The 12,188-nt window shown below is 44.7% G+C and overlaps 1 protein-coding gene across 4 annotated transcripts in view; it reads right to left on the bottom strand.

The window, feature by feature from the left end:
- HIP1 (huntingtin interacting protein 1) overlaps positions 1 to 12,188 on the bottom strand; it is a 157,530-nt gene that overhangs the window by 34,499 nt on the left and 110,843 nt on the right. For all 4 annotated transcript variants that reach the window (XR_008888950.1, XM_056558402.1, XM_056558401.1 and 1 more), the window contains exons 16-18: positions 5,524 to 5,640; positions 2,860 to 2,961; positions 2 to 134 (exon numbers count right to left, since the gene is read on the bottom strand). Coding sequence is in view for 3 of the 4 variants with exons in the window: in XM_056558402.1 (XP_056414377.1) it covers positions 2 to 134; positions 2,860 to 2,961; positions 5,524 to 5,640 (352 nt within the window). In the remaining variant the exon portion in view is untranslated. The remainder of the gene's footprint in view (position 1; positions 135 to 2,859; positions 2,962 to 5,523; positions 5,641 to 12,188) is intronic.

Genomic DNA, 12,188 nt, shown 5'->3' with positions numbered 1-12,188 from the left:
CCTGTAGACACACTGCCGCTGGTGTACAGTGGTTCGTCTAGCTGCTGAAGCGCCTCTTGGATAATTCCTTCTACCTCCTGCATCAAGCGTTGTAGAAAACCCTCCTCATGTTCCTTAAACCGTGTGAGGTAATCCTGAGAGGACACAGCAGCGGACAATAAATTATGTATTACTTTAGGGACTAGGATAACATGGGAATTGGTCTAAAGTATTGGTCTAAAGCTGAGTATACAGGAGTTAAAATGGTGATGTCTGTTCCATTGTTCCTTTTCAGTTTTTTCCCTTTTTTGTGCATTATTATGGGGGCTGTCATCTTGCCTGAGTGATATGCTTTACAGCAGGGCCCATAGACATAGACAACAATAGAAAGTTGCTGTCCCATCCAGATGAATCGAAGACGCTTCACAGGTCATTCTACAGGGAGGGAGGATACCGATCTCTGCTATGAATGGTGATGGATCCAGTGTTATCTCTTTACTGGTGTCACCTTTTACCATACTCTTGACTATGGTGAGAAGAAAGGTTTTACTGGGAAATAATCACCTGTACAGAACAGGAAGTCTCAGCTTCGCATTAGTGCTAGCTTTAGTCCCATAGAAACATAGAATGTGTCTGCAGATAAGAACCATTTGGCCCATCTAGTCTGCCCAATAATCTGAATCCTATCAATAGTCCCTGGCCCTATCTTATATGAAGGATAGCCTTATGCCTATCTGTATCTTATATGAAGGATAGCCTTATGCCTATCTCTATCTTATATGAAGGATAGCCTTATGCTTATCTCTATCTTATATGAAGGATAGCCTTATGCCTATCTCTATCTTATATGAAGGATAGCATTATACCTAACTATCTTATATGAAGGATAGCCTTATACCTATCTCTATCTTATATGAAGGATAGCCTTATACCTAACTCTATCTTATATGAAGGATAGCCTTATGCCTAACTCTATCTTATATGAAGGATAGCCTTATACCTAACTCTATCTTATATGAAGGATAGCCTTATACCTAACTCTATCTTATATGAAGGATAGCCTTATGCTTATCTCTATCTTATATGAAGGGTAGCCTTATACCTATCTCTATCTTATATGAAGGATAGCCTTATACCTAACTCTATCTTATATGAAGGGTAGCCTTATACCTAACTCTATCTTATATGAAGGATAGCCTTATGCCTATCTCTATCTTATATGAAGCGTAGCCTTATACCTAACTCTATCTTATATTCCTATCCCATGCATGTTTAAACTCCTTCACTGTATTTGCAGCGACCACTTCTGCAGGAAGGCTATTCCATGCATCCACTACTCTCTCAGTAAAGTAATACTTCCTGATATTACTTTTAAACCTTTGCCCCTCTAATTTAAAACAATGTCCTCTTGTGGTAGTTGTTCTTCTTTTAAATATGCTCTCCTCCTTTACCGTGTTGATTCCCTTTATGTATTTAAAAGTCTCTATCATATCCCCTCTGTCTCTTCTTTCTTCCAAGCTATACATGTTAAAGGGGTACTCTGGTGAAAACCTTTTTTCTTTTAAATCAACTGGTGGCAGAAAGTTAAAAATATTTCTAAATTACTTCTATTAAAAAATCTTAATCCTTCCAGTACTTATTAGCTGCTGAATGCTACAGAGGGAATTCCTTTCTTTTTGGAACACTCATGACATCACGAGCACAGTGCTCTCTGCTGACATCTCTGTCCATTTTAGCAACCGTGCATAGCAAATGTATGCTAAGGGCAGCATGGTGGCTCAGTGGTTAGCACTGCTGCCTTGCAGTGCTGGGGATTTGGGTTCAAATCCCAGTAAGGACAACAATAAATAAAGAGTTATTTTTATTATAATAGCGTCAGCAGAGAGAACTGTGCTCGTGATGTCATCAGAGAGCATTCCAAAAAGAAAAGAATTTCCTCTGTAGTATTCAGCAGCTAATAAGTACAGAAAGGATTAAGATTTTTTAATAGAAGTAATTTACAAATATGTTTAACTTTCTGCCACCAGTTGATTTAAAAGAAAAAAGGTTTTCACCAGAGTACCCCTTTAAGGTCCTTTAACCTTTCCTGGTAAGTTTTATCCTGCAATCCATGTACTAGTTTAGTAGCTCTTCTCTGAACTCTCTCTAGAGTATCTATATCCTTCTGGAGATGCGGCCTCCAGTACTGCGCACAATACTCCAAATGAGGTCTCACCAGTGTTCTGTACAGTGGCATGAGCACTTCTCTCTTTCTACTGCTTATACCTCTCCCTATACATCCAAGCATTCTGCTAGCGTTTCCTGCTGCTCTATTACATTGTCTTCCTACCTTTAAGTCCCTAGTGGCCAGAATGAAAACTGCAAGATTTCATGATAATTAAAAAATATATATAGTAAAATACAAAATAAGAAAAACATTACCAAAAATATGGATAACATAAAATCTTGATTTAAACAATGGGTCATTTTTAAAGTTAATGGCAATGTCCGTGCAGTCCTAGTGCCGACTGATTCAGTCGACGCTGCCCACACTCGTGATCTTGTGAATTCCATAGGGGGAACCTAGCCATAAAGACCCCACAACCTCTTTGGTCTGTTCATTAAAAACTGCCCCCAAAATCGAAGACAAGGATATGTAACACTTAATGTTCTGCCCTCTAAATTTACAGAACAGCAGTGTTAAAGAAGCCGTCAAGGGATTTTTTTTTATTATTAAACAATAAAAAAAGGGCAGATGTATATCTTGTGTACACCTATATTAGCTGATGTAGCATGCATGGGTTGTCTGTCATCTTAAATCCCAAATCTATAAGGATCTATACTGAATAAATGGTTTAAGGTAAAGCTTCATAAAGTTCTGCTTTTTTTTAGATGTCTCACCTGATTGGAGGTTGCTATGCTGCTTTGTAGGAGTTGAACTTCCTGTTGTCTGCTCTCTAGCGCCCCCTGTAACTCATCCATCTGATGCATCTGTTCCTGCACCTATAAATTAAGAACAGAATGTAGATTATTTACCTGTGTTCTTCAATTACATTCATTAAAGTTGTGTTTTGCCAAAACAGTGTGTCCCCAGCTGTTGCAAAACTACAACTTCCAGCATGCCCGGACAGCCTTCGGCTGTCCGGGCATGCTGGGAGTTGTAGTTTTGCAACAGCTGGGGACACACTGTTTGGAAAACACTGCGTTAAAGCTAGATATAAACCACCTTTCCATATTTAAAGCATAATCCCATCTCAGCTCTTTCAATAAATGGGTATAATAAATTCTTCTGTTTTATATTAGCATTTACTGAGATGGAAGATTATAAATGCTTTACAAATGAATTGAAGTTTTCCTTAAGACTCCCCCGAGACTGGTAATCTAGAGAACATCTTGCATTGCACTTCATTAGGCTATCCCGCACGCCTGCCCGCTTATTTTACTTGCTTATTTTCCAATTTGTTTAGCAGACTGCAGTTCAGTAACTTTCCATTACACCGCGTCCAGTGGGAAAGCGGTTCAGCTCTAGACGTCATTTGTCATATTGTATGTCCTATTAGGCCATGCGGCAAAGAGCGGATGCTACGGCCAAATGTGGAATCCAGAGTCTGCAGGCGTTCATTGTGTTCACTGATTATAATGGGCTGTCATACCTTGTTTTCCCTGCAGCAACAAAGCAACATTTCCATTCCGACTCTTCTGCAGAAAAAGGCTCATTGTGGGGGTGACCGCTAAACTGGACAATCCCTTTAATGGTCTATTCACACGTACAGTATTCTGTGCAGATTGGATTTTCTGCTGCAGATTTCAATGTAAACTGAACACAGCTTGAAATCCTGTGCATCAAATCTGCGCAGAATACTGTACGTGTGAATAGACCCTAAAGGAGAAGTCTCATGCCTGAAATACAGGAAAACTTATCCCCAATCTGCAGGATAAGACATAAGTTTTAGATTGTGGGGGGTCCAACCGCTGCCCCCCCATCTTTTGTGCGGGGCCCCGGCTCTCCTCCACAGCAGAACGTCCCGACTAGAGATGAGCGAACTTACAGTAAATTTGATTCGTCACGAACTTCTCGGCTCGGCAGTTGATGACTTGTCCTGCATAAATAAGTTCAGCTTTCAGGTGCTCCGGTGGGCTGGAAAAGGTGGATACAGTCCTAGGAAAGAGCCTCCTAGGAATGTATCCACCTTTTCCAGCCCACCGGAGCACCTGAAAGCTGAACTAATTTATGCAGGATAAATCATGAACTGCCGAGCCGAGAAGTTCGTGACGAATCGAATTTACTGTAAGTTCGCTCATCTCTTGTCACGACCCCTCTATATACTGTAGCTCTATGGGAGAGCAGTTCGGCAATCTTTCGTTCGGCTCTCCCATGGATATGTACGGAGGAGGTGTGGCAGCGCCCGCTTTGGGCAGGGTCGTGACGTGCCGTTATGGTGTAGTGCCGGGGTTGCAGTATTGTCGACTTGTCAAATCAATGGTTGTCCATCTAATGGTAGGTTCATACTGTATCTAAACCACACATATCCGTTTCTGGTATACTACAAACAGATGTACTGAAACAAGACCAATTTGGCTCAATGTTGCATACATTTTTTGTGGTATACATTTTTGTTTGGGGTATAAGTTTGTATCCGTTCGCATAAGGCCTCGTTCACATTGCCATTGGACTCCGTCGGCAATCCGGCCAGAAGGACGGAAGTTTAGCGGAGAAAAAAAATAGTGCAAGCAAATTACTGGGTCACCAATGGACTCCATGCAAGTGAATGGGGTCTGTCATGACCCGGTAGTAGCCGTTTTGCATCTGACCCGTTTTAGGGTCCGATCGGCTCAGAAAAGAAAAAAAAAGAGCCGATCGGACCCCTAATGGATCGGTGCAAATGGCTGTGTGAACCTAGCCTAAGTTTTAAATGTATACTGTTTTTGTTAATATGTTTTACTATGTAAAAACTGATAAAAATTTTTTTTTTAAAAAGGCCATAATCGTACGGGGACAAAAACAAGTCCAAAGTGACATACTTTTGGCAACTTTTACATAATGGAAGTCTTCGGGTATACTACATCATACATTTATGTACTGTTTGAACCATTCTATACCATACTGCTGTGGTGTAGAATGTGAACTAGCCCTAATACATGGACTTCTTAAGGGTCTAGAAATTGAGCTAGGGTCTAGAATTGAGCAGGCGCCGGGAGCTTGTGATGTAATAGCCCCGCCCCCTCATGATGTCATGCCCTGCCCCCTCAATGTAAGTCTATGGGAGGGGGCATGACATCATGAGAGGGCGGGGCCATGACGTCACAAGCTCCCGGCATTGGCTCCAGCATTCGGAACAGTTTGTTCCAAACACTGAGCAGCGGAGTACCCCTTTAATAAGCACAAATATCCAGGAAAATGGTGAGTGCCGAGACTTCTTCCAAATGATTTTTATTCTATTTGTCTACGTGTACAATGTTTATTAATGCTGACCCCAGCTTTATACGTTGTCCTTCACGGGGGGACCCCTCTCTATGACATCCATGTGAGACCCGTCTTTTAGTGGCTGAACAAAGAGAGCTCACCTTCCTCTGTGTATGTTCATTCACACGTTGATACGAATTCTCAAGCTCTTTTCTTGAGCGTTCCATGTCCCCCAGAGCTTCTCGAGCCACAGTCATCTGCTTTGTGACTTCAGCATTCTAACAAATGGAAGGAGATATTGGTTCAGTTTCCCAAAAAAAAAAAATCACACACTCAAAAAACTGAAAAAGTGCCCAAAACAATTCAAGCTGTTTCAAATTCGGGTTGACACAGCTACCTGGGTTTACACAGCTCCAGTCTCGGTTGTAGCAGGCTTCCAGGTTTGTTGGCAAGACGTCACAGGCCCGCTTAACAAAATAGTGGCCGCAACGTTGAACCGCTGAAGCCACTGATTTATTGAGCCAGCCTGTCACATACCATCAACAAATAGCATGCATTTTTAGCTTCCTATTAAAGGGGTACTCCGGTGGAAAACTTATTTTTTTTTTATCAACTGGTGGCAGAAAGTTAAACAGATTTGTAAATTACTTCTATTAAAAAAAATCTTACTACTTCCAGTACTTATTAGCTGCTGAATACTACCGAGGAAATTCTTTTTTTTTTTTAACACAAAGCTCTCTGCTGACATCATGACCACAGTGCTCTCTGCTGACATCTCTGTCCATTTTAGGAACTGTACAGTGCAGCATATGTTTTCTATGGGGATTTTCTCTCACTCTGGACAGTTCTTAAAATGGACAGAGATGTCAGCAGAGAGCACTGTGGTCATGATGTCAGCAGAGAGCTCTGTGTTCCAAAAAGAAAATAATTTCCTCTGTAGCATTCAGCAGCTAATAAGTACTGGAAGGATGAAGATTTTTTTTATAGAAGTAATTTACAAATCTAGCAAACAACAGAGCACGTACGTGTACGCACTGCTCAGCGAAGACCGTTGCGTGTAGGAGTCCGGTAACAGGAAGCTGGGTCACAGCACCGTCACAGGTAGAATGGCGCTCAGAGGCTACGCCGGCAGTTTCACTCGTAAGTGCGTGCTTCTTCCGGCCGGAAGACGCACGCACTTATGTGTGAAACTGCCGGTGTAGCCTCTGAGCGCCATTCTACCTGCACCGATGCTGTGACCCAGCTTCCTGTTACCGGACTCCTACACGCAACGGTCTCCGCTGAGCAGTGAGTGCACATACATGCTCTGTTTGCTACTATTGATACTTCATACTTTGTATATGTGCACCCCGCAGGAGACATAGAGTTGGTTTGCTGAGGCCGTGCTGACATCCAGGACTGGTGTAGTTTGTCTTTTTGCCTTTTTTGTGCTCCCCCCCCTTCCTATCTCACTGTTTCAATAATTTACAAATCTGTTTAACTTTCTGGCACCAGTTGATTAAAAAAAAAAAAAAAAATTACGTTTTCCACCGGAGCACCCCTTTAACCTTTATTTAAATTTCTGAGTATTTGGGTCTAGACATTGATCTATCAATCAAGGCCAGCAAGGATGAGCTTGCACTCACTCAAACAGACACATCGGTCTGTATGGTTAGGACATTTGGCATGAGAAACAACAGACCTCATTGGCAATACAATTTTCTTTAAAGGACAAGTCTGAGCAATCTTGTTCAATTCAGTCTAGAAAATTGACTTGTCCCATCTAATATATAAAATGAATGGTAACAAATTGAAGTGCAGGAAGATGTGCAGAACCAAACAAGTCTTCTACGCTGAAAACATTGAAGGGGTGAGGGGGAGATGAGTAGGTAATCGTGACCGGCATTTCTTACACTTGTCTAAAGCTTCTTTCATACTACCGTCATGTTCCTGCCTTCTCACACCCGTTATTCTGCAAAAACAGTTAATTAAAAAATAGATACAATAACTGAACATAACAGATGATAACGGATGACCAATGTCTGTTATTTTAACGGGCATTCTGTCAAAATAACGAACATGTTCCATCCGTTATCACTTGTTATTTAATCCGTCATGCACCATTATAGTCCGTTATTTTATGTCCTTCTTAATCCCTTAAAAAAAAGCCGAGTTTTTCAGCATGATTTTTTGTGCTGAAAACACCTCCCTCGGCTTATACTCTCCGCCTGTTCAGTGGTCTTTAACCTGCGGACCTCCAGATGTTTCAAAACTACAACTTCCAGCATGCCCAGACAGCCATCAGCTGTCCGGGCAAGCTGGGTGTTGTAGTTTTGAAACATCTGGAGGTCCGCAGGTTGAAGACCACTGCGGCCTTCGTCATCATTCAGACCCCCTTTAGTTTTCTACTCACCTCCCCTCGGTGGGAAGGAAGGGTGAGCTGGTCCGGGCCATCTATCCTGCAGGGATCGTCCGGTGGGGAGGGATAGTCGTTCCGGGCAGGCCATCTTCACCGGGAGGCCCTCTTCTCCGCTCCGGGCCCGGACTAGTGACGTTGCCTTGATGACGACGCACAGGGACGTCCCTGCGCATGAACGTCCCTGTGCGTCGTTGTCAAGGCAACGTCACTAGTCCGGGGCCGGGTTCGGAGCGGAGAAGAGGGCCCTCCCAATGAAGATGGCCAGCCCGGAACGATTAACCCTCCCCACCGGATGGTCACTGCAGCATAGATGGCCCAGACCAGCTCACCCTTCCTTCCAGCCGAGGGGAGGCGAGTAGAAATCTAAATGGGAGTTGTAGTTTTGCAACATCTGGAGGTCCGCAGGTTGAAGACCACTGGATTGACAGGCGGTGATGAAGAATGGGGGGGGTGTGGGATGATGACAGGGGGATGATGACAGGCGGTGATGATGAATGGGGGGGTGTGGGATGATGACAGGGGGATGATGACAGGCGGTGATGATGAAGGGGGGTATGATGACAGGGTAATGATGAAGGGGGGGTGATGACAGGGGTGTTAATGACGGGGGTCTGGATGATGACAGGGGTCTGGATGATGACATGGGGGGATGATGTATTTCCCACCCTAGGCATATAGTCGAGTTAATAACTTTTCCTGGGTTTTTGGGATGAAATTAGGGGTCTCGGCTTATATTCGGGTCGGCTTATACTCAAGCATATATGGTAACGGGCGCTAACAGATGTTCTTTGTGAACATACGTCAGCCATAGACTTCAATGTTAAAATTTTAATGTCCGTTATTCCACCGTTATTTTTGACGGGGCAAAAATTTGTGCATGCACAGTTATTTGCACCTTCAAAAATAACGGACGGTAGTAATAACGGGACATAACTGATGCTAAAGGATGGTCAAAAAAATCCCATTGACATGAATGGGACTTTTCACGGCCGTTTTATGGACTTTCTGAGGGAAGTTCATGATGGTGTTTTTACAGGAGCATAACGGTAGTGTGAAAGGGGCCTTAAGTGGAAGTGAACTTGAGCAACATGCACCAAATTTATTAAGAAGGGTAATCCTCTTCTTCTCACATGTCAATTTCTGGGGTAAATTTTGTTAGGGTACTCCGTCCCTAGACATCTTATCCCCTATCGAAAGGATAGGAGATAAGATGTCAGATCGCGGAGGTCCCGCCGCTGGGGACCCCCGGGATCTCGGCTGCAGGACCCACCTGTTGCGGCTTCCGGCAGTGCTGGAGGCTCTCATCCTAAAGCCTCCTGTCAACGGTGACGTGAGATCGTGACGTCACGACTCCACCCCTGTGTGACGTCACGCCCCGCCCCCTCAATGCAAGTCTATGGGAGGGGGCGTGACTGCTGTCAAGCCCCCTCCCATAGACTTGCATTGAGGGGCGGGCGTGACGTCACAGGGGGGCGGACTTGTGACGTCATGATCTCACGTCACTGTGGTCGGGAGCCGAAGCCTCCAGCGTTTCCGGAAGCCGCAACAGGTGGGTCCTGCAGCCGAGATCCCGGGGGTCCCCAGCGGCGGGACCACCGCGATCTGACATCTTATCCCCAATCCTTTTGTCTAGGGACGGAGTACCCCTTTAAATCTGCAGGGCTGTGTAAGGTCATGCCCCCTCTTCAAAGCCCAGCTCAGCTGAAATGTGAAAAGTTGTGAATCTTAGCGCGAAATATTGTGACTTTTATAATGGCATACCAGCTTAATAATTTCCCCCATAATGTCTACTAAAATGGATTTATACAATGAGGTAATCTTTATGTATGGGAAGACATTGAATTAGACAAAAGTGACTTTGGTTCACACTTTTGGTTTTCACTTTGCAGTGGTTGCTGATTTATGAAGTGCAATTTTTCTTAAAAAGTCATATGTTTGTCAAAAAGCCCTCAATTTGTCACAGATCTATACCAGACCTGGCTTACAAAACTGGCTGTGGAGAGCATTTAGGGAAAAAAAAGTCACTCATTTTTTGAGTAACGGGGTAAGAAGTTGCAGAAAAGTCTAGGAGAAGAAATCACACAAAGGCCCTCATTTACTATTCTAAACCCGACTTATTTTGTCGGGTTTTTTTGGCGCATCTTTGTCTGCGACATGTCGCAGACATCGTGCGCCAGTCTGCGACACGATGCAACATTTTTTCCCGACGGACCTGATGTGGAGTCTCCCAAACCAGAAAAAGGGGCGTAACCCGACATTTCTGAGCTTTCCCACATATTTATAAAGCTTTCCAACCCGAATTTGTTGAATTGTTGTGGATTTTTTCCCGACAGCTCAGAGGAGTTGGAAACCAAAACCAACAAAACCCATGTGCGACAAACAGGATGCGACATAATAATAATAAATACCAGGGGAAAAAAGCAGTCGGGTACGAAAGCAAGATAGACATACAACCCGATTTTCTAAGTAAATGAGGGCCAAAGTGGTGTTCTGAAGTGATTTATCCTTTTTTACTGATGTGTGCCAAATTTATCAAACCCCCTGCGACATTATGATAAATATGTCGCAAGCAATCAAATCCAAAACACACTTTCTAAAGACACACAATGATAAATATCCCTATAAATTCAGGTTTTTAGGTGCAGGTTTTTAATCGAATATCTATATATATAAAACTCATTGGCCCTTATTTACTAAGAGTGTTGTATAGTTTTCTTTGTGAGTTTTAATTCCCTACAATTTATTTTCCATGGAATTTACTAAGGTTTCCCTACATTTTCCACTTTCACTACACTTTATTTTTTTTACACATGTTCTGATCTGTAGGGTTTTCTTCAGCTGAAATCCACCACATTTCACATTTTATGTGGAAACCTCAGTAAAGATGTTGTTTTTTTGTGACAATTTCAGAACCATGCCCCTTTTTGGAGACCACGCCCCTTTTCCCCGGCCACCACGCCCCTTTTTCAGGTTTTCTTAGCAAAATGGAGAGTTAGTTGGGGTTTTTTCAATTCTGGCGCAAATTCTGGTGCAAAATGTGGAGCAGACAGAATTTCTGGCGCAATGCGACAGAATCTGGCGCACAACCCGACAAAACATGTCGGGTTTGCAATAGTAAATGAGGGCCAATGTGTGTGTGTATGTGTATGGGTGTATGTGTGTGTGTGTGTGTGTGTATGTGTATGTTTCAGCATCACGTTCAAACGGCCAAAGATATTAACATGAAACTTGGCCCACTTGTTACTTACCGTATATACTCGAGTATAAGCCGAGTTTTTCAGCACGATTTTTCGTGCTGAAAACACCCCCCTCGGCTTATACTCGAGTGAACTCCCCCACCCGCAGTGGTCTTCAACATGCGGACCTCCAGAGGTTTCAAAACTACAACTCCCAGCAAGCCAGGGCAGCCATCGGCTGTCCGGGCTTGCTGGGAGTTGTAGTTTTGAAACCTCCGGAGGTCCGCAGGTTGAAGACCACTGCGGCCTTCAACATCATCCAGCCCCCTCTCACCCCCTTTAGTTCTGAGTACTCACCTCCGCTCGGCGCTGGTCCGGTCCTGCAGGGCTGTCCGGTAAGGAGGTGGTCCGGTGAGGAGGTGGTCCGGGCTGCTATCTTCACCGGGGAGGCCTCTTCTAAGCGCTTCGGGCCCGGCCTCAGAATAGTCACGTTGCCTTGACAACGACGCAGATGCGTCGTTGTCTAGGCAACGGCTCTATTCCGGGCCGGAAGCGCGGAGAAGAGGCCTCCCCGGTGAAGATAGCAGCCCGGACCACCTCCTCACCGGACCACCTCCTTACCGGACAGCCCTGCAGGACCGGACCAGCGCCGAGCGGAGGTGAGTACTCAGAACTAAAGGGGGTGAGAGGGGGCTGGATGATGTTGAAGGCCGCAGTGGTCTTCAACCTGCGGACCTCCGGAGGTTTCAAAACTACAACTCCCAGCAAGCCCGGACAGCCGATGGCTGCCCGGGCTTGCTGGGAGTTGTAGTTTTGAAACCTCTGGAGGTCCGCATGTTGAAGGCCGCAGTGGTCTTCAACCTGCGGACCTCCGGAGGTTTCAAAACTACAACTCCCAGCAAGCCCGGACAGCCGATGGCTGCCCGGGCTTGCTGGGAGTTGTAGTTTTGAAACCTCTGGAGGTCCGCAGGTTGAAGACCACTGAGGGCGAATGATGAGAAGAGGATGATGAAGGGGGGGGGGTGTGGGGATGATGAAGGGGGGTGGGGATGATGAAGGGGGGGGGGTGTGGGATGATTACAAGGGGATGATGAAGGGGGGATGTGTGGGATGATAAGGGGATGTGTGGGATGATGACAAGGGGATGATGAAGGGGGGATGTGTGGGATGATAAGGGGATGTGTGGGATGATGACAAGGGGATGATGAAGGGGGGATGTGTTGGATGATGACAAGGGGATGTGTGGGATGAT

Source organism: Hyla sarda, chromosome 2 (genome assembly GCF_029499605.1).
Source record: "Hyla sarda isolate aHylSar1 chromosome 2, aHylSar1.hap1, whole genome shotgun sequence".
NCBI classification, from domain to species: domain Eukaryota; kingdom Metazoa; phylum Chordata; class Amphibia; order Anura; family Hylidae; genus Hyla; species Hyla sarda.
Note: the sequence above shows the minus strand (reverse complement) of the source record. Positions and strands in the feature narration are given on the sequence as shown.